We start from the raw sequence: 19,755 nt of genomic DNA on the forward strand, positions 1-19,755 counted from the left end.
ATCTTCATGTCAACAAATCAAACAATATCTACGCTTTTCCTTGGAAATTGTAACGCCAGTCCTCGCAATATTTTGTACGATAAATGAAATCATTCATCATCTTCAATCACCCCATCTTCTTCCTCGTCGAACGCTTCTGAGTCTCCAAGTGCCGAGGGTTCTGATGAAGAGTCTTCATCTCTAACACCTTGACTTTGTGCATTCCCATTCTCCGGACAATGCTCAATATTAGCTATAACACTCGGTTCTGAAAATCCCACTGATTTAGATGGCCCCGTGGGTTTAGACGCCTCCTCGATTACGTCTCCACTCCATGGTTTGCATTCCTTGACTTCTGTGCCACACCTCAAACAGATCCAACCTTCCCCATCCTCTGCTTCGAGTCGGCTGGCTAAGCAGACAAAGCAGTATATACAACCACAGGGAGTAGTCTCGTACGGATTGGTGATATCGGTCTGAGCTGATCCAACGACTCCTGATGCCCCAGAAGCAGCAATCACCTCCGCCTCAGATGTTGATGTTGTATTCTGGTCCTGGTAGCAGATCGCACAAGTTCTCTCCGGCAGGAAAGCAAATTCTCCGCTCTTGATCTCAGTCTCATCTTCTCTGGCGCTGCGCATCACTGACTTCGTTTTCCGCCAGGCTCGCGCGAGCCATCGTCTCCATCTACTGATCCCAACGAGAGGCAACACAAACAGTAGAAACTCTGTAAAGGCGTGCCATACCAGCTGTCGATTGAGATATTCGAATGATACTTCTCGACTAACCTGACTTGTAGGAGGAGCCAGACGGAGTCTTAACATCCTATCAAGTAGTGTTCGATACCTCCCATTTACAAGGAATACCAGAAAAGAAGCAAAAGCGGCTGTAGAGTGAACTGTTGATATAGAATCCGATAACCTTGATAGCTTCCGAAAAGTTGGACTCAGCTGATCGTAGCCGTTGTCATTATCCACAAGCCAGTTCTCCCACCTCGTCCAAGCATATTTTCCCCCAACTGTGAATAGTCCATAGAAGGTCTTCTGCCATTTTGAGGGGGTTACCAAGACAGGCCCTTTGTGTCTCGCATCTGTAAATTTCAGATTCTGCAGCGCAGCGCCGTACGTCGCATCGTGGTCCCAGACTGTGACTTTGAACAGTATTGCTCGTAGTGCAAGCATGATCTCGGCAGACCAGTCGTCCTGCAGATGCGATCCGAAGTATTTCAGTGCGTCTCCCACTTGTCCCTTCAGTAGCTCGAGCAGCTCCTCGTCCAAGAGCTCAGCGTCCACCTGCCCAACTCTGAAGGCTGGCCGAGTACCCTCTCGCCCGTTTATGCCATCCCATACTGATATACCTGCGTGTCCGAGTCGGTTGAGGGGGTAAGGGAGTTGGTTCAGTTGATTTGAGGCCTGCGCAGCTTGTTGTTGCGCAAGTATTCGAGCCTGAGCATCTGCCTCTCGTGCCTGTCGTCTTGCTGCGAGCCGCTGTTGGGCTAGGGCGAAGTCATTAGAGGCCATCGTTGGAGCATTTAGAACCAGCCACCGCTTGCTGAATATTTCACAGTTCGATCACTGTTGTCCCTGTCCCTATCGAGGCTGTCATGAGCATGTGGATCACATACCTTGGTTGGAGTTGTCATTAGACACGCCGAGGTTCAGGATATTGCCAAGCCCATCCCCCCATTGGTCGCACGACGTCCCCTACTTTCCTGCACTGCAGGGGTCCTCGTCGCAAAGCTGAGGCTGAGGCTGCACTCAAAGAAGCTCAAAAGCTCGCCGACTACTCGTACTCGTACCTTAATGCTCTGAAAATGTTCAAATCGGCAAGCCTTTCTTGTGCTACCTTACCTCTGGAAATTTCACATCAAAAAGATATCCCACCAAATGTCTGCCAAGACCTTAAAAAGTAGATAAAACTGTCCTGGAAGCCAGCGGCGCGTCCTGTCCCCTCCACGTGAATTCGCGTCTCACCCTAACGCCCCCCATCGTACTTTCAGTGCTTCCCGTCTCTTTCCCCCGCCATCACTTCTCACTTCCCACTTCCACCTCCACTTCAATCTCAAATTCTTAGTCCTGCTACTCTCCACAGCACCGTCAGTCCCACGATTATCAGAGGAGCCGCCCTTCGCTTCCTACTTTCTGCCATGTCAGATTCCCCCGACATCATTAGCTCCTCCAGCGATTCCAGCATGATCCCACAAGAGCTCACCTTGATCGTGGCGGCGACAAACAGTATGGGGATTGGACGAGCAGGCACTCTTCCCTGGACAGGGCTTAAGAAAGAGATGGCCTATTTTGCACGCGTCACGAGGCGTACGAGCCCGGGTGTAAGTCTGTTCTATGTCGGCGACTTGACCTCTAGCTGACTGGCCTCAAGGCCACGAATACAGTTATCATGGGCCGCAAGACTTGGGACAGCATACCAGCAAAGTTTAGGCCACTGAAAGATCGTACAAATATTGTTGTTAGCCGTGGAGATGCTAGTGCAGCAAACGAAGGCGAGAAGATCGTGGCAAAGTCCTTGAGCCAAGCTGCGGAATTTGCGAAGACACAATCAGGGAGTGTGGCATCGAAATCGTTCGTTATTGGCGGAGCACAGATATACAAGGCTTCTCTGGACACCAAGGAAGCGAAACGCATATTATTGACCAGAGTACTGAGTGAATTCGAATGCGATACCTTCTTTCCGATCATGTTACGAGAGGATGGGAAGGCAAGTGGCTGGGTGCGAAAGAGTAAAGATGACCTGGATCGATGGACGGGAGAAACAGTACCAGAGGGAATACAAGAGGAGAATGGGATACGATATGTATTTGAGATGTGGGAGAGAATATGAAATCTATCACTGCTTTGAGAGGTAGTCGAATGCAGCTCCCAGGTGATATAACATAGCTAGAGATAGGAGATGATTGAGATGATTAGAACGCCGACGCTATTTGTCAAGGAGAGCAAAAATCGACATAGAAATTCCAGTACAGCCGTTCGCATTTCTATAAACCATAACCATGATCAAATGTTAATTAATATCACTGACTCAATAACAATTGGAAGGCTCCGATCTAGGACGAAGTTGCAGGGATGATGACTGCCCCTCCATAACTTTATCATGTCGCAGTGCCGTTGGTAGCCGGCCAAGGGTCTGCATATGTAAACCGACAGCTGCTTGTCTCGCAGAGCTTCATCAACCATCAAAGCATTTTGAGGTACGCTCATTTTGAGTTCTCACAGTCGATTCTTTGGCAATTATTTGCAGTATCTATTTCCGCAATGGCTACTAAAAGTCTCAGGAGTTTACTTCGGAACAATCCGTTTCTCCAAGCTGTCAAACGCGAACATCCCACCGCGATACCCCGCAATTTCAACATGTCCACTCTTGCAACTTTCTCCATCCCAAAGATCTCAAACGAGCCAAACGTGAGCTTCAAAGGTCAATTGGGTGTCTTTATACTAACCCTAACAGCACCATTATGCGAAAGGCTCGACCCAGCGTGAGGGTCTCACGGCCGCCCTTGACAGCTTCCAGAAAGGGACGCCTATCGAAGTCCCAATTGTGGTTGGAGGTAAAGAGGTTAGTCAATCATCATAAGAGCATTGATAGAAGTACATTTCTAACCACGGCAGATCAAAACTTCGACAATTTCAACCCAACAAAACCCTTCTAACCACTCCTCCACCGTCGCCTCCTACTCAAACGCCTCCCCATCTGATGTATCTGCTGCCATCGATGCTGCATTGGCAGCAAAGCCAGCATGGGAATCTCTACCCTTTTCGGACAGAGCTGCCATCTTCTTGAAGGCTGCGGATTTGATTGCTGGGAAATACAGATATGAGATAATGGCTGCGACAATGCTTGGGCAAGGCAAGAATGCGTGGCAGGCAGAAATCGATTCGGCTGCGGAACTGGTCGACTTCTTGAGATTCAACGTGCAATTTGCGGAGGAACTGTATGCACAACAGCCAGCACATAACTCACCAGGTGTATGGAACAGAGTGGAATACCGGCCACTGGAAGGCTTTGTCTACGCGGTCACCCCGTTCAACTTCACAGCTATTGCTGGTAATCTGCCTGGTGCACCAGCGCTGATGGGCAACGTCGTGGTATGGAAGCCCTCAGATTCGGCAATTGCTTCGAATTGGCTGCTGTACAACATTCTTCTTGAAGCTGGTCTTCCAAAGAACGTTATTCAGTTCGTGCCCGGAAACCCAGAAGAAGTCACAAAAGTTGTGCTTGCACACAAGAAGCTCGCGTGTCTTCACTACACCGGTAGTACCGCCGTCTTCAGGAAGTTGTACGGATCTATCGCCAATGGTGTTGCGGAGGGCAGATATCAAGGTTACCCAAGAATCGTCGGTGAGACGGGAGGAAAGAACTTCCATCTCATCCACCCCTCGGCAGATATCGAGAATGCAGCAGTACAGACGGTGCGTGGCGCTTTCGAGTATCAAGGACAGAAGTGTAGTGCAACATCCAGAGTATACGTCCCTAAGTCTGTCTGGCCTCAATTTAAAGAAAAACTTGTCTCAGAGACATCTGCGCTTTCTATTGGAGTACCGACAGATCATAAGAACTTTATTGGACCCGTCATTCATGCTGGATCCTTCAAGAAGCTTTCAGGAGTCATTGACGCTGCGAAAAATGACAAGGACCTTGAATTGCTCGTAGGAGGCAAATATGACGACTCGACTGGCTATTTCATTCACCCTACAATTTACACTACTACCAACCCGAACCACCACCTTCTTTCGGCAGAACTATTCGGCCCAATTCTGACGGTATACATCTACGATGATACCACATCCCCCGTTGAGGCATTTAAATCTGCCTGCGAGCTTGTTGATAGCACATCAGAATATGGTCTTACTGGATCCATTTTCGCCTCTGACAGAGCTGCTGTCCGCTATGCCGAGGATGCTCTAAGGAACTCTGCAGGAAACTTCTATATCAACTGCAAGAGCACGGGAGCTGTTGTTGGCCAACAGCCATTTGGTGGTGCTAGAGCCAGTGGAACAAACGACAAAGCCGGAAGCCAGACATTTTTGACGAGATTTGTGAGCATGAGGAGTATCAAGGAAGAGTTCAACCCGACTCTCAAGGTTGCATACCCGAGTAATGAGGTTTAGATTATGATTATTATTATGCGATTTGACATGTACCTAAGGGGGCGTTACGACTACACATTGAAAAGTGCAAATACAGGAGTGCAAATAATAAAAGTATATTAAGGTTTCCTGACATCAAAACATTCTTTACTTATTCATATTACCAGTTGTAATGGCATTTGTAATGGCAGTTGTTGTAGACCGAAACCAAGTTTGAATAAACAATTTAGCCGACGAAACAAAAATAAACAAACATATCTACCAGAATCTCGACAGGGGTCGCAAGAGTAAACATGCCCTGTGGTTGACGCAACTTGTTGAAAAGTTCACTCCTTACACTTCCGTGCTAGACTACATGATGGGCATTTCTGAGTGAGGGGATACCCTGAACTCCGTTCTATTCCCACCAGGCATGACCCTGATGTGGCAGCTGCGAGGAAGACGTAAAGAGTCAATATCTCATATTCCGGTCCGGGGCTGTCAGATCAGCAGTTCCTTGGCCAAGCATGTGCTATCGATGTTTAACTACATATTGTATGTTTTGATATGCAGCTAGTGCCAGGAGGAGCTTTAAGGTTCGAACTCCTCGCTCCGCTCTCCAACGTCACCACCAAAGCTGGGGGAGGGGGGCGGCAACGCTTTGCGAAATGTCAGCGAATCAAGCATCAGATAACATGCTGCTCTCGCATCACTAGCTACTCACGAACATCAGCACAGACAGCTTCACCCTCATTTCTAGCCGACCTAAGATCGTGAAACAGCAACACGTGACCATGAAACACTTTTCGCATCAGCTCTCTCAAAAGCAAGATATCGAGGTGAGCCTCACTTTTAAACATTTTGGCATTCGGTTCTTTTGATATTTACATAGTCAGAGGAGGCTGTCACAGCTACTCAACCCCGTCTCTCACGTCGGCTTTCCACCACGACAAATGTTAGATAGGGTGATAATCTCGTCAGTGTCAGCGCCGGGGAGTCGATCAGCGTCGAGGGATCGAGAGCCGAAGGAGTGCTTTCTGTTCTCTAAAAGCATGGACATGGGCCATGATAGAACGGCATTCTTCAATGCTCGTCCTAGCATCGACCTGGATCTGGAGTCGCGAGATGGATCTTTTGACTTGGAGGCTATGATGCGAGATGAGGAGGGACTGATTCCAGGATCGCACGTCAACAAGCGCTCGAGATCGTTGTTTTCTTGTCTGGAGGAGTCGCCGATTATCCAGACGCTGCTGTCGTATCCTGCTCCGGACTCACTGAAGATTAAACCGACTTCTTGGCTTGATGGCGTGAGGGGAATCGCGGCATTGGAGGTGTATGTTTTCCATACCATTAGCTGCTGGCATACGATATTTCCAGCTTGGCATGCTGAGCCGGATCAGACCAACATCTTGCAGCTGCCTGCGTTGCGGACATTCTTTGATTCTGGAGGAGCCTCAGTTTGCGTCTTCTTTGTGCTGTCTGGATACGTCCTGACGTACCGATCTCTCCGGTGGATACGAGCCGGTTCAAGGCAGCTTGTATATCCATCAGTCGCTTCATCCATGTTCCGTCGAGGATTCAGACTGTACCTTCCACCTATCCTCCTGACGTTTTGCGAAATGATCGCGACACGGTTTGGATACGCTCCTCCACTAAACTTCACATTCTTAGCCGAATCTACAGCATGGGCTCAATTTCTGGACTGGATAAAAGAGACCAACTACCTAGTCAACCCGTTCTACAATTTCAATACCGCAATCCAAGGATTCGTCATCCATCCCAAATATGACCCTGTGATCTGGACCATCCCGCTGGAATTCTACGGCTCTTTCATCGTGTATTTCCTCCTCCTGCTACTCGCGCGCGTTCCTAGCAATGCGACAAGAATGGTATTAGTGGCCATATTCGCAGCAGTTTGCATGTACCTCGGAGCTTGGAACGGATTCTGCTTTTCGACCGGAATGCTTCTAGCGGATTTTAACCTTGCACAGGAAGACAACGGCGCGAGTCCATTATCGACCCAACGATGGCAGTGCGCCGTGCTGTGGAAGATTTTGTTTGCAGTTGCATTCTACATCGCTGGTTTCCCAACACTCTCGTATCCAGAAGCTCATGTGCTGCCGATGGTAGGGTACGAGACTTTACGATCCAGCATCCCCATGACCTTGAACATGGAAGACCATTCGAGGTTCTGGTGGTCGATATCTGGGCTCACAATGCTACTCTGCACGTCTCAACTCCCCTCATTTAAGAGTTTCTTCGAGACGAATATTTGTCAGTATCTCGGCAAGATCGCGTTCTCACTGTACCTAGTACATCAGTTCTGCGTGATGCTCTTTGGATTTGTGATGCAGCGGTTCCTACTTGGGCTGTTTGGGCTGGTGCAGAATCAGGGCGGTTTCTGGTACTGGCTTGTTTGTGTGATTTGGTATGTGCCGTTTACCACGGTTGTATTTGCTATAGCGGCACAGGTGGAAAGGTTGGTAGATGCGCCGAGTGTAAGGTTTGCGAAGTGGTTGGAGGAGAGGTGTTTGGCGATTTATAAGGATTTATCTTGAAACCTAGAAATTAGGTACAGAGACATTGGTCAAGTGAAAATATGTGATATCTTCATAACCTCATTACTTTCGTACTGTTTGCTATGAAACTCGATTCATGTGAGTGCGAGTTCAGATTCCAGCTCTTCCACTGATTGATTTATGTCTGCTATGGAATACGCTTCCTTTGCGTTGAGTTACGTTACTTACGTACTTCATTACATAGTTTGGATTAAATGAGCTTTTGTCATTTTAATCTGTATACTCCGTCCCTTGACGTGAACGATATTCTTTCTTAACAGGCTCTGAGAAATACTAAGCTAGCCTTACCGCCTAACAACTCATAAAGGCGATAATCTAGAGTTGGGTTCTGAAGGCTTTCTGTTTTCCTTTTCATGTTGAATTTTTGGGAACGTGTTCCACGACGGAAATCCAATAGCAAGAACCAGTCCAACAATGTAACTCTGACAGGCGGGTATTTCACAATCTTTATTGGAATTATATATTCTTAGATGGTTACCATTGCTTGCATAAAAAGGGGACTAGATTTGAAATCAATAGGGAGAGCAGTCGGAAGTTTGCTTTATATATATATCACATATCTAAAGAGCTATCTCCTGGCATCTTGTATATGTGACGTAGCCTACTTAACATAGCATTGATAGAAAGCTCGAGACGTGAATCTTATTCCCTACTCATCATGTGCTTCGTATTTAGATGTTAGAAATTCTCAAGGGTGGAACAATGAATATCACCTATTATGGTTCTCTATTTAGAGAGTTTATCTATGGAATAACCGCATTTGCTTCCTCCTCTTTCTTTGCCTCTAGACTTCCATTGGATATTTCTGACCTTAAGTTGACCTTCTTCAGAACGTCCCTTATCTCTTCTAGGAATCTCGTGACCTCCTTTTCTGTCCCAACTGTGATTCTCACACAGCCTAAACAACCGTGCTCTTTTCCTCTAAACCTAACCACCACGCCCCTATTCTGTGCTAGTGTCTCGTACACTTTCAGTGCAGTTGTGTTGTTTGGGTTGCCTTGAGAGTCTAATATTTCTACAAGCAAGAAATTGCTTGCTGTTCCACCTCGGAATCTCCCGACACCTGTGATTCTCGGGAGCTCAGCAAGTAACCTGTCTCTCTGCTCGATGATTTTCTCCTTCTTAGAAGTCATGATATCCAAGTTTTCCGGCGACAATGCTGAAATAGCAATCTGACTCGTTGGATTACTGATGTTATACGGCGCCTTTAGATTGTTCAGTAATGAAGCAATTGGAGGTGACGTAAATGCAGCACCTAACCGAATACCAGCCAGCCCGAATGCTTTCGAAAGTGTCTGCATAACAACCAGGTTTGGCCACTCTGCAACCCATTCCGCAAGAGATGAACCCTCTGGCGCAAAATCAATATATGCCTCGTCCAATACAACAATGCCATTCCACGTTGGGTGCTCCAGCACTTGTTGTAAATCTTCCTTCTTGATCAATGAACCCGTCGGATTTCCTGGCGAGCAGATATATATGATCTTGATATTCGCCGCATCGGGAGAGGAAAGCGCAGATATTATGGCCGGGACGTCGATTGCAAATTCCGGCGCGGGAAGGAGTGGCACTTTTACAAGCCCAACATCGTTCACCTGTGCGGACACAGAGTACATTCCGTATGTTGGCGGACATACCAGAATCTTGTCCTTTCCGGGCACGCAGAAACAGCGCAGCAGAGCATCAATTGCCTCGTCGCTTCCAACTCCTACAAACAGATTCTCGGGTGTGATGTTCTTCGGTGTGTGAACGTGAGTGTTTCGTACGTTGCATAATAGCTGCTTAAGAGGGTATTGGTGTGGATCTGGATAACGGTTCAAACGGTACAAGTCGATTTGCGTGTTTCCTGCTTTTTCATCTTGGGCATTCGGATTGTTCAACAGAGGAATAGCTGGCCCGAATGCATTCTCATTGGCATCGAGGAGGATATTCGATCCGTCGTCTTTGTAGTCACTGGGGGGTGAGTCAGTGCTCATGCAATCAACACCAGGAATATGAATTAACATCGTACTCTCTTGCACAGCGATATGGTTCCAGTGCAAGTATATTCGGACGAGCACAAGTCTGCAGATTGAATGGAGAGTTTTTGCCAGCCATTTTGGGGTAATGCCGAGAAGAATTGTTATAGATGTTGACGCAATGCGACAGAGGGGTAGAGGGGTAGGTAGAGGGGTTTGGACTTTTTGAAACTCAGTTAGAGTCCGAGAAACGGGAGGGACGTCATGTGACCAATGGGAAATGGGCTTGGCGATGTCCAGGACCTCGATGTGACAACAGCAACAGCATTGACAATCCTAGGTTGCTTAACGAGCGGAAAGATCGAATTTCTCTTACATCAGGGGATGGGTGACAAATAAGTTTGTCCAAGAAGTGGAATGAGCGAAATAGTCGGCGGGAACAGATCCTCAGATATTAGAGTCATAGTCACAGCTGCCCTTGAGAATTTTATGTTTTAGGTACCCAGTTATGTCGGCTTCATCATATGGGGTGCTAAGGGTTAGGCCAGTACACCGAGTCCGCAATCGTTCAGAGACATCAACTACGGATATGTATTCTCGAGGGGAAGCACTGTGTTGAGGATCAAAAAACAGGGTCGCCACAATGCGGAATACTTGGTGTTCAGTACGAACAGGAATTTTCTCACAGCGTCCAAAGTTTTACTCTTACAGACAATTCTGGCACTTCCTGACAAGAAAAGCATGTTTCATCGAGGAAGGGGTAAGAATACTTCCAGCTCTGGCTTTCCTCGAGAGTTTAGAATCTCGTTTGAGAAATTCTGAGATCGAGAGACCTCATTTCACAGTTTCACTGCCATTAAGACTCGCACATCACAAGCCACATCACCGATAGCATCTTCGCTTGGCGGGTGGACTTTATCCAATCACAAGAGTCATTAAATATCTACCAAATATCAAATACAATAAAGCCACAGCAAAACCACGAGCATTCGCTCTGGGAAGTGTGCCAACGGAGTTATTAATGGTAGTAACTATCTGGAAGCGTTGCTTGTACTAGTCAGCCCTATTACCCGTCTATGTCCCCTAACGTGCCATCTTTGATTCCAGCACTTAAATCCAGCTCCCTGATCTGTCCGCCGGAATCGAACAAATGTTGCACCCGCCAGCTCATCCAAGTGCGATAGATCGTAGAGCTGACTTGGCTTAAGCTCAGAACCGTTGTCTTTCTCTGCATTTTCTTGGGACCGAACAGTTGTTGATGAGTCGTTAGAGACAAATCCATAAAATAGAAGGGGTAGCAGAGATGCTTTCCAACTAGGCACATAACTTTTGTCGCAGCGGCGAAGAACCGTGGCCAGGAAGAAAAGAATCGCAGTTGCCAGGTTCAAACCGGCGGAAAACAAGAGCCACTGCCAGTTGAATTGGGTGCAGATAGACGTCTTATGGACCACGCCTATTATGGTCGCTGGTCCGTAAAGTGCGACGTTAGCTGAATTTTGGCCCTTGACATACGGCAAGGGCCTAAGCCGGCGTGGAAAGTCAGGATGTCTCATGTACATAGTCTCTACTCCTCCCTTACCTTCTTCTCTCTTCAGCTGTAGACTCTAAATAGAATCTGATTACCTTCACTTGAGTCTAGTTGAGATCCGAGGCCTCTGTGAGACGCTCGAATCTGTTTTATATGGCCAGCGTCATGGATAAGATCTAGTTGCCACTACATCTTCACTACATGTGCACAATAGCTGATTACGTACCAGCGAAACCACTCAAGGCTTCACTGATCACTAGCTACACCATGAATTCTCTTTCCCAAGAAAGCTCTTTATATCCTTAACGTCCTTCCGTCCTCCACTCTCAATCTTAATCACCGCCCCAATCAAATCATGATTGATCTTCTCTCCCACTGCGCTGTCCCCCTTGTACTCCTCATGGCTTCTCACAAATTCCCTGATCCACTTCGCAGCCGTCCAGAGCGTGCCGTCGGCACGCCGTCTGATCAGGTTCAGGTACGCAGCTAACTCGCACCTCGTCTTGACATCGACGTTCATACTATCGAGATAGCTCTCCACGAGAGGGATCAGACCTGGGAAGTTGTTATCAGAGTCAGGCTTGCTGCCATTCATGATCTCGTCGATGCTCATGAGCGCGTATTCGTCCTCGACTGGGCCTGTAGGCGAGGGCGGACGGCTGATAGTAGGGGTGTTAGTTCCTGACCTCGAGCCGCCATTCTGAGAATACGGGCGGGGAAAGCGTGTCGGGAAGGGGTTTTTGCGGAAGTAGAATTTGTCTTTCAGGACAGCGTCACGGTTGTGGGCTGTTTTCATGTTCTCGTCTGTTTTAGGGATAGGGATATAGAAGTTGAGGTCGAAACTGAGGATAGCGCGGGTGATGAGGACAATGAACACCGAGAATGCGGCGTTTTCAAAGTCGGTGATTTGGATTTCCATGGGTCGGAATTCGACTCGCCAGCCGATGTCATTGTTCGGTGGTGGAGGCTTGAAGCGGATGTGCTGCCAATTTGTGGATTGCAGGTTTTCAAAGTGGTCGGTTTTGGTAAGGTCGAGATCTTGGAGGTCTTCGGCGAAGATTACAATAGGGTCGCGGATAAAGAGATGTGCAAAGTGGGTAGCGAGGACAGAATCCATACCGCCGTCCATGAGTTGTTGTTTAACGTCTGGATCTGTGACGAGTTCAGGATCAAGATATTCCTTCCTTAGGCGGGGATCATCTGATATGTAGGTAGAGTTCGAGGCATAACGAGATTTTGGTATTCGCCAACGGCTGTCTTTCAAGGGCTGGAATATGTTAACTTCGTAGCGCACGAAGTTTAGAGCGCCTACCTTCTCCCCTAATTCCTCAGGTGTCCGATCATCGACTGCGGCGCTGATCTGATTCCACCGCACATCTGTGTCTGCTAAGAATCCTTTGTAGATTGGAGTAGCCGCAGTTAGAGCCAAAAGAATTGGACCTAACGGACTCAACTGATCATACATCTTTCGTCCTTCTGTGATGTTCTTAGCCTGAAAAGTGATCTGTAAACAACAGCTTCCCATTCCAAAAGCCATGGCATCCATATGAATGAAATTATCTGGAGAAGCCCCATTCCGGACATCATCGTCTTCAGGCCAGTTGTGTAAATCATAGTTGACTGTAGGATCTTTCCAAGGCCAAGGAGTATTCTCGTCTTTGAATACTGGAACGTTCACTTGAACCTTTCGGCCTCTTCGTGAGCGGATATTTGCTGCCAAAGTAGGGAATCGGATGTGAGGGTTTGCAATTTCGTCAGGGACAAATTGTGACCGTAGCTTACAGCCAGATAGCGGGAAATATGGTGTCGTGAAAATCCCTGGGCTTCCAAGTCGCGGATATGTCGTTAATGTGATGGGATATTCTTCTGGATGCATATGATCCTTTGCAATTTTTCGCCTGTTCTAATTAGAGAAATTCGAAAATTTCGATTATCATCAGCCTTACCTCAATCTCATGTTTGTCTCCACATCTAATAAATCCTTGAAGCCGATTCCCCACGGTTTTCCAGGTGTAGCCTCCAGCATGAATCGTCCGAACTCAGGATGGAAGATTGGTAGCGTGCTTGCCCTGTTCAAGTCAGAAAAGCTTGTTACGAAAACCACACATGTTATACCTGTCTACATCCTGCAAATCTGGCACACAACCTCCTTCTATGCATAACTTCTCGTCCTGTGCCAGAGCAGTCAAGATATCCGCCTGTCTCAAGGATAGTGTAACCCGAGGATCTGTTTCCTGATATGTAACAACCAGATATTCGACCTGTATCCCTATCAGTGCCATTCACCCATAATCTGTACCTAGAACGAACCTCATCACCCCAGAGTAGAGCATCTTTCTCTTTTCCCTTTGCCCTATTCCATATGGCTAACAATTGCTAATCAACCGCCTTATCAGTATGCGGTCCTCTCAAGTCATAGCTATCTGTACCTTGATCCCCCATTCCCGGACATGATTCGCATTATTCTTAGCTTCCGGCCAGTCGAGCGGGGTTCCTAAAGCTCTATAAAGATACAGGATTAGCGTCTACCTATGTGATGGCATTTCCATGCTATAGTCTCCTGGCAAAACTCACAAGAGCCCCATTTTGCTCTACTCACTCACTCAAAGAGGAGATATGTTCTGGAAGCACGTATGTTCTCAAGTGCTGCCTTCCTTTTCCTCGTGTATGCTGCTGGATGTATGTTCCGAATCGTACAACTATTATGCTCTTGAAGTCTCTTTCTCTTCGAATCGCATGCGCAGGTTCCGCCGAGGCTGGAGAAGGCTACCAGCAAATATCTCGAGACAGAATAGTTGTCGCGTCCGGGTCTTTTCTGTTCTGCCAACAATTAACCGCTTTTGCAGATGCAGTCTCACCCTCTTCCCCCCCTCGATGGATATCGTAACAATTCCAGAAGTCCACCACTTCACCACACGCAGATTGGATGCACTGCGATGCCCCTTTGTAATCAATCCTCTAGGAGACCCCCACTCTGCCAGGCCCTTTCCGCAGCCTCGCGCGGGCACCCACTTAAAGACCGTGTCTCAAGCACGTAATATGCACATCCCCTAACTCGGTCTTCCTGTCGTGTCTGGCGTGTCTTCACCCCACTATCTCTCTCTTCGGTCGTTAGAGTTTCCGAGTGTAGGTAGCGTTGCATCTGAAATAAGGTAGAGCGAGGCGCGACAAGAGACAGTGCAAGGAGATATTTCAGATGTACAATAGACCAGAGTTGAAGTGGGGGAACGAAAACTAGGGAGATGTTTTCGACTTGCAGGGCGCCATATGATGCGGCTTAGTGGGGCTTCGGCAACGTCATGGGGAATCCTCGGCAATGTTGAATGGGCTTTGGAGGACCTCCCAGCCTCTTCCACATCGACTGCCCGTATTACCCTTCAGATCTCTCGCATTGCCACTCAATTCAATTACCCAAGAGAACAACAGATATAGTACAGGAGTACAAATATCGATTCTAGAAGTCAGGTTCACAAGTCGGCGCTGGTGATAAAATGGTTCTCTGTTGCTGTACCCCAGGATCTGCTCTTCGAATATCTGAGGTAGAAGGGATCAAAGACTTATAGGCTAGCTGCCTTCAGTGGTCTGGGCTATAAATGTTCTTAGCAAGTACCTTATCAAGTTGTTAAAGGGCTGTGACGATCAGAGATAGGAAGAGCGTCTTTGGATTAAGGCTCTCCACAGCCTCGCTGCATAAGATAGCGGGGAAGCTAGATACCTACCTACGAGTACAGTCCCTTTCAACTTAATTTCGGAGTACTTGGCAGTTGTTTGAATAAGGTAAGAAACGTTGCTTTTTCTACGAGGCCAAGCAGTATAATTGTTTGTATATAAAAAAGCTCGGGGAAATGGTGTAGACCCTGAGAACCGGAATGAAAAGCAAGTTACGAACAGTTTCCGGATACCTTACCTATAGCTAAGTATTCCGAAACTACATTGAAAGGGACTGTAGTCAAAGACGGAATCCCAGTACTTAGAGTCACATGATTATCATAAAGCTTTCAGAGCTTTACCTTAGGATCTACCTGGGTACCTAAGGCTCAAAGCTTCTGAGTAGGTAGTCTAGTGAGGTTTTTTACTATCTTTCACTTGCTTTACCCATAAGATCTATATCTTTCGATTCACAGCAATCGGCAACAGAAATACAGCCGCGCCGTCTCGGAGTTTAATTCTAGAGTATTACGAGCAAAGATCCTTGGTATTCTCACGTGCCATCATATTGGGCGGGCGTAGCTGGCGGTCCTACCCTAGGTAAAGCCGGCAAAGGTAACATCCGAACGCCTGCAAGATCCCGTCACTGTCGAGTCCATCGCTAATAAAACAATGGCCGATCCATATTTGTCGGGCTCGGAGCTGTGTGAGCAGAACTGGTGGTGGAGAACAGGAATCGTCATCATATCTTCGACTTCAACCTCCACTCCATGTTTACAATTTTATTTTGTTTCCTCTACCTTACCATTTAGACTCTGATTCCAATCTGTAAAAATGGCTACCAGACGCATCGCAACCATTTGCCTAGCAAGCTCGACACGTAATGCCATCTTCAGAACCGCTCGAACGAACCCCACCCCACGATTCCTGATCCTACGACAGCTTCACACGACGTCGATACGATACGAACAGAAAGCGAATACCAGCGCGAAGCGAGATCCGGCGCCGACAGCTGTGCGAGGAGGATCGAAGGTGTACAAGAATGCGGACGATGCGGTGGCAGATTTGAAGAGTGGATCAATAGTATTGAGTGCTGGGTTTGGGCTTTGCGGGACAGCTGGTGAGGAAATCACGCACCAGGATTTGATACTCATGCTAACTCAATCGTAGAAACCATTATCGCAGCCATCGAAAGGAGAGGGAAGGAGGGGTTGAGTGGCCTCACAGCAGTGTCAAACAATGCGGGCTCAGGAAGTGGTGGAGGATTATCACCTCTTGTGGAATCCGGACAGATCGAACGATTGATCCTGTCTTTCCTCGGCGCAAACAAAACACTGGAGAAAAAGTATCTGTCTGGAGAGATTGCAATTGAGTTGTGTCCGCAGGGAACCATTGCTGAGAGGATACGTGCTGGTGGTGCTGGCATCCCAGCGTTTTATACCCCTACAGGAGTTAGTAAGTTATGTTTGGTCTTCCCCATGGAACCACACTGACTATTATAGATACCTTGTTACAATCTGGAGACATTCCCGTAAGACTCGGACCCGTGGACAAGGCGACAGGAAAGACCACCATTCTCGAGGCCGGCAAGCCCAGAGAAACAAGGATATTCGACGGCAAGATCTATAACATGGAGAATGCGATTAAAGGCGACGTTGCGATTCTGCGAGCATACAAGGTCGATGAGGCAGGAAACTGTCAATTCCGATACACCACCAAGACATTTGGACAGATCATGGCAAAGGCAGCTAAGATTACCATTGTCGAAGCGGAGAACATCGTTCCTGTTGGAGAGATCCACCCCGACAATGTTCATATTCCTGGGATTTACGTGGATCGTATTGTACCTGCAACAGTTGAGAAGACTCTCGAAAGTAAGGTGCTGAAACCGGTTGAGGGTAAGGGTGAGGTGAAGAAATCTGATTCTCAGCTGCGACGAGAGAGAATTGCCAAGAGGACGTCGAAGGAATTGAAGCATGGATATTATGTGAATCTTGGAGTTGGTGAGTGTGCATTCTGATGGTCTTTGTGCCGTCTTAACACTTTCCAGGAATGCCTACCCTGGCACCATCATACTTGTCGCCAGAGACCAAAGTTTGGATTCAGTCGGAGAATGGACTTCTCGGAATGGTAAGCTCAACTGTGCCTTCAACTGAAGCGCGGAAAAATCTAAATAAAACTAGGGACCATACCCCACGGAAGAACAGGTTGATGCGTAAGTACTTGGCACGTAAAATCGCAGCAAATCAAGCTGACATTAACAGCGATGTAATCAACGCCGGCAAAGAAACCGTGACTCTCGTACCTGGCGCCTCAACATTCGATTCTGCCGAGTCTTTCGCTATGATCCGAGGCGGCCACATCGATGTTTCCGTTCTCGGTGCACTCCAAGTGTCTGCTAATGGAGATCTCGCAAACTTCATGATTCCAGGTAAGGTCTTCAAGGGTATGGGAGGAGCGATGGATTTGGTTGGAAACCCGGATCAGACCAAGATCGTGGTTGCTACGGATCATGTTGCGAAGGATGGTAGCCCGAAGATTGTTGAGACTTGTAGTCTGCCTTTGACGGGGGCAAAGGTCGTTAGTACGATTATTACGGATCTGGTAAGTTACGTGTTTTATGTTTCAGAAGGCTGAAGCTAATCTTTGTAGTGTGTATTTGAAGTGGATAGAGTAAAGGGCGGCTTAACACTCACGGAGTTAGCACCAGGAGTTGATTTGGATCAGGTGAAGAGTAAGACTGGCGCGAAGTTCAAAGTTGCAAATAATGTCAAGTCTATGGAGTAGGCCATTGTCAATTGTAAATAGAGGAGTTGAATTGTACAAATGTCAAGTTTATGTGTTGGTATCGTACAAGCCCCCCTTGAATAGGTTTGTGGATCAACAGTCACGGTCGAACAAGCGCTCTTTCATCTATCTTTAGCCACCACCTTTGCTGTATCAGATCTCTTTGAATACTGTACGAGATACTCTGCTCCCAACCCAGCTGATATTACACCACCAGTCAGCCAACACCCATTCACAAACCACCACCAGCAATCCTTGACACTCTTGAGATTGACTTTCTTGATCATAACAGCCAATGTAATAGCCGCACCTCCGCAGCTACCGACGAAGAAAATTGGACCTGCTCCCACAGCGACCCCAGCAGCTGCCAGCAAGCCGATCTGGGTCACAGCTAACCCACTCAGGATCTGCTTCGTTTGCACATCATGTCTCAAGGCAATACTTTTGATCCCAGCTTTAGCATCGTCCTTGATATCCATATGAGCATAGATCATGTCGTACAACACCGTCCACGCGATATTGGAAGTGTAGAGAAATCCAGCAGCAGCTAACGCAGCATTGTTCTGCAACAAGTCCACTCCAAGAGCTGGGAAACCCATAATAGCTCCCCACGAGAAAGTCAACCCTAGAACAAATTGTGGATAATGTGTGACTCGCTTGGCCAGTGGGTATGAAGCAACAAGCAACAAGCTGGGAATCCCATAGAATAGGCATTGAGTTGGGAACTGGAGAAGTATCCCGAGTCCGGTGAAGAGTTGTACGCCTGTGAATGCCAGGGCATTGAAAGGTGTCACTGCTCCTCGAGCGATGGGGCGGAGACGTGTCCGTCGCACGTGCGGGTCGAGGTTACGATCCCAGAGATCATTAATGGTGCAGCCTGCTCCACGCATGATAAGGGCACCACTGAAGAAGAGTATAGATGTGCTGAGAACGGAGAGAGGAGGTGCCATTGGGACTGCTAACGGAGCAGCGAGGAGGGTCGAGAAGAGACAGGGAAAGAAGAGGTAGTAAGTTCCAGTAGGTTTGTCAAGTCTGACAAGCTCTGCGTAAGGTACCCATGACGAAGGTAATATTGAGAGGAGCCCGGTCTTTGGAGCCTTGTATGCTGCTAGCGGTTGAGTTTCTGGCTCAGGAGACCGCGAGGTTGGTGTCTGGGTTGCAGCTAGTGAAGGTCTGTTGAGCGATTGGTGAAGATGTCTTCTATGCAATGTAGAGCATACAACTTGATGAGTTGATACAAGGCCAGACTTTGGTTGTAATTTGCTGCCGGCCAAAGAATAGCTCTCATGTGTTCTTTGGTATCCGAGTGCAGTCCGCACCACGGACCTCCTGCACCCACTTGGCAGGCGAAAAATCGCGCATCTCGACGCGGAGCTGACCAAAGTCATGCTGTGCGCCTTTTTAATAATCAGCTTATGGACTTCATGCTGGCCAACTGCTCAAAGTGGAAAAATTTCAGCCTGATGATGTTCTAAGATGCCCAATCATTTTACAGAAATGATTCAGGGATGGAGCTGTACAGGAAGAACATATAAAATAGGGTGCGACACGACTCACAGTTGGAAAGAAGTAAACTTTGTTTGACCTTGTAACTCCACAAAGCGCAAATTACTAGATGCATCCATTGCCCGTCATGTCAGCCGAACAAAGTTGAACGAGTGTAAGTGTAAGTGTATGTGTCGCGGTCGGGACAGAGTTTGGTGGTTTGAGAAGGCTGTTAAATTTAGGTGGCCTGTGCTCGGAGTGTTTAGCTGATTCTGCCTAAGGCGCTAGCGATTTCGGCGAGGCGTTAATGCTTTATCCTTAGAGCTCACAGCCTTATCCCCTTAACTGTGGCATGCACGTCTCCTTCAACGTGCTCCAGGGTGGCAACAGCGTGTGGGGCAAGCTTTAGCGGCCGATCTGACAACTCTTTAGGCGAGGAATGATACACAGACGACCCCCCCTTGCAGCCAATAGAGGACTGCTATCAACACTACTTTGCACATTCACACTTGTACTACTCCTGAGCATATTTCTAAAGGTTACAAACGGTTAGGGTCAGTTAGGGTTAGAGCGTAGGTATAGCACGGGGTCCCCTCTGGGGGTTTGCTAACCAAAGCGTGGGAGAATGTGATTTTAATACCTTTGTGCCTACAATTTTTCGTGGTTTTTGAAGCTTCTGATTCGTCTGACAAGGGGGGAGGTCGTGTGGG

The 19,755-nt window shown here is 47.7% G+C and overlaps 8 protein-coding genes across 12 annotated transcripts; 4 read left to right on the top strand and 4 right to left on the bottom strand.

Moving 5' to 3' along the window:
* Positions 1-89: 89 nt before the first annotated feature.
* On the bottom strand, positions 90-1,499 carry PEX2 (peroxisome assembly protein (Peroxin-2); the record flags this gene model as incomplete). The annotated part of the gene is made up of 1 exon (XM_058508679.1): positions 90-1,499. The coding sequence occupies one exon, from the start codon at positions 1,497-1,499 to the stop codon at positions 90-92; it is 1,410 nt and encodes a 469-aa protein (XP_058356366.1).
* A 626-nt stretch (positions 1,500-2,125) lies between these two features.
* On the top strand, positions 2,126-2,817 carry DFR1 (dihydrofolate reductase; the record flags this gene model as incomplete). Its single annotated transcript, XM_058508680.1, has 2 exons — positions 2,126-2,308; positions 2,359-2,817. The coding sequence occupies 2 exons, from the start codon at positions 2,126-2,128 to the stop codon at positions 2,815-2,817; spliced, it is 642 nt and encodes a 213-aa protein (XP_058356367.1).
* Positions 2,818-3,168: 351 nt separating this feature from the next.
* On the top strand, positions 3,169-5,346 carry PUT2_2 (1-pyrroline-5-carboxylate dehydrogenase). The gene is made up of 3 exons (XM_058508681.1): positions 3,169-3,395; positions 3,442-3,549; positions 3,603-5,346. The coding sequence occupies exons 1-3, from the start codon at positions 3,249-3,251 to the stop codon at positions 5,100-5,102; spliced, it is 1,755 nt and encodes a 584-aa protein (XP_058356368.1). The 5' UTR covers positions 3,169-3,248; the 3' UTR covers positions 5,103-5,346.
* A 348-nt stretch (positions 5,347-5,694) lies between these two features.
* Positions 5,695-7,681, top strand: ONS95_014995 (uncharacterized protein). Of its 2 annotated transcripts, none has more exons than XM_058508683.1 (2): positions 5,695-5,899; positions 5,953-7,681. In XM_058508683.1, exon 2 carries the CDS (start codon positions 6,014-6,016, stop codon positions 7,616-7,618), a length of 1,605 nt encoding a protein of 534 aa, XP_058356370.1. In that variant the 5' UTR covers positions 5,695-5,899; positions 5,953-6,013; the 3' UTR covers positions 7,619-7,681. The 2 variants fall into 2 exon arrangements, with proteins under 2 accessions (XP_058356370.1, XP_058356369.1); XM_058508682.1 differs by having other exon boundaries at positions 5,957-7,681.
* A 701-nt stretch (positions 7,682-8,382) lies between these two features.
* HIS5 (histidinol-phosphate transaminase) lies at positions 8,383-9,736 on the bottom strand (the record flags this gene model as incomplete). The annotated part of the gene is made up of 2 exons (XM_058508684.1): positions 8,383-9,592; positions 9,651-9,736. The coding sequence occupies 2 exons, from the start codon at positions 9,734-9,736 to the stop codon at positions 8,383-8,385; spliced, it is 1,296 nt and encodes a 431-aa protein (XP_058356371.1).
* Positions 9,737-11,273: 1,537 nt separating this feature from the next.
* On the bottom strand, positions 11,274-15,027 carry GCS1_2 (Zn finger-containing GTPase- Activating Protein for ARF). Its single transcript, XM_058508685.1, has 7 exons — positions 13,700-15,027; positions 13,555-13,627; positions 13,436-13,501; positions 13,241-13,386; positions 13,072-13,194; positions 12,438-13,023; positions 11,274-12,392 (listed from the first exon to the last, which is right to left on the bottom strand). The coding sequence occupies exons 1-7, from the start codon at positions 13,708-13,710 to the stop codon at positions 11,382-11,384; spliced, it is 2,016 nt and encodes a 671-aa protein (XP_058356372.1). The 5' UTR covers positions 13,711-15,027; the 3' UTR covers positions 11,274-11,381.
* Positions 15,028-15,179: 152 nt separating this feature from the next.
* ONS95_014998 (uncharacterized protein) lies at positions 15,180-17,600 on the top strand. Of its 3 annotated transcripts, none has more exons than XM_058508686.1 (6): positions 15,180-15,893; positions 15,944-16,228; positions 16,276-16,776; positions 16,824-16,903; positions 16,957-17,377; positions 17,426-17,600. In XM_058508686.1, the coding sequence occupies exons 1-5, from the start codon at positions 15,608-15,610 to the stop codon at positions 16,990-16,992; spliced, it is 1,188 nt and encodes a 395-aa protein (XP_058356373.1). In that variant the 5' UTR covers positions 15,180-15,607; the 3' UTR covers positions 16,993-17,377; positions 17,426-17,600. The 3 variants fall into 3 exon arrangements, with proteins under 3 accessions (XP_058356373.1, XP_058356374.1, XP_058356375.1); XM_058508687.1 differs by having other exon boundaries at positions 16,957-16,988; positions 17,038-17,600; XM_058508688.1 differs by having other exon boundaries at positions 16,276-16,988; positions 17,038-17,377.
* Positions 17,601-19,755, bottom strand: COQ2 (Para-hydroxybenzoate--polyprenyltransferase, mitochondrial precursor (PHB:polyprenyltransferase)). Of its 2 annotated transcripts, none has more exons than XM_058508689.1 (2): positions 19,118-19,755; positions 17,601-18,957 (listed from the first exon to the last, which is right to left on the bottom strand). In XM_058508689.1, the coding sequence occupies exon 2, from the start codon at positions 18,946-18,948 to the stop codon at positions 17,683-17,685; it is 1,266 nt and encodes a 421-aa protein (XP_058356376.1). In that variant the 5' UTR covers positions 18,949-18,957; positions 19,118-19,755; the 3' UTR covers positions 17,601-17,682. The 2 variants fall into 2 exon arrangements, with proteins under 2 accessions (XP_058356376.1, XP_058356377.1); XM_058508690.1 differs by having other exon boundaries at positions 17,601-18,995.

The sequence above is a fragment of the Cadophora gregata genome (assembly GCF_030347475.1).
Source record: "Cadophora gregata isolate MNR1 chromosome Unknown scaffold_9, whole genome shotgun sequence".
Classification (NCBI taxonomy): Eukaryota; Fungi; Ascomycota; class Leotiomycetes; order Helotiales; family Ploettnerulaceae; genus Cadophora; species Cadophora gregata.

What these genes read in the sequence shown, in the direction of transcription:
- ONS95_014998 (XM_058508687.1), top strand. Translation starts at nt 15,608, where the DNA reads ATGGCTACCAGACGCATCGCAACCATTTGCCTAGCAAGCTCGACACGT. An exon ending in TGGGCTTTGCGGGACAGCTG is followed by an intron (nt 15,894 to 15,943) that starts GTGAGGAAATCA and finishes ACTCAATCGTAG; the next exon opens with AAACCATTATCGCAGCCATC. An exon ending in TTATGTGAATCTTGGAGTTG is followed by an intron (nt 16,777 to 16,823) that starts GTGAGTGTGCAT and finishes AACACTTTCCAG; the next exon opens with GAATGCCTACCCTGGCACCA.
- ONS95_014995 (XM_058508682.1), top strand. Translation starts at nt 5,855, where the DNA reads ATGAAACACTTTTCGCATCAGCTCTCTCAAAAGCAAGATATCGAG. An exon ending in CTCAAAAGCAAGATATCGAG is followed by an intron (nt 5,900 to 5,956) that starts GTGAGCCTCACT and finishes TTACATAGTCAG; the next exon opens with AGGAGGCTGTCACAGCTACT.
- PUT2_2 (XM_058508681.1), top strand. Translation starts at nt 3,249, where the DNA reads ATGGCTACTAAAAGTCTCAGGAGTTTACTTCGGAACAATCCGTTTCTC. An exon ending in AGATCTCAAACGAGCCAAAC is followed by an intron (nt 3,396 to 3,441) that starts GTGAGCTTCAAA and finishes TAACCCTAACAG; the next exon opens with CACCATTATGCGAAAGGCTC. An exon ending in TTGTGGTTGGAGGTAAAGAG is followed by an intron (nt 3,550 to 3,602) that starts GTTAGTCAATCA and finishes TAACCACGGCAG; the next exon opens with ATCAAAACTTCGACAATTTC.
- GCS1_2 (XM_058508685.1), bottom strand. An exon ending in GAGACAAACATGAGATTGAG is followed by an intron (nt 13,024 to 13,071) that starts GTAAGGCTGATG and finishes TAATTAGAACAG; the next exon opens with GCGAAAAATTGCAAAGGATC. An exon ending in CTGAGGAATTAGGGGAGAAG is followed by an intron (nt 12,393 to 12,437) that starts GTAGGCGCTCTA and finishes AACATATTCCAG; the next exon opens with CCCTTGAAAGACAGCCGTTG.
- COQ2 (XM_058508690.1), bottom strand. Translation starts at nt 19,181, where the DNA reads ATGCATCTAGTAATTTGCGCTTTGTGGAGTTACAAGGTCAAACAAAGT. An exon ending in AAGTTTACTTCTTTCCAACT is followed by an intron (nt 18,996 to 19,117) that starts GTGAGTCGTGTC and finishes CACTTTGAGCAG; the next exon opens with TTGGCCAGCATGAAGTCCAT.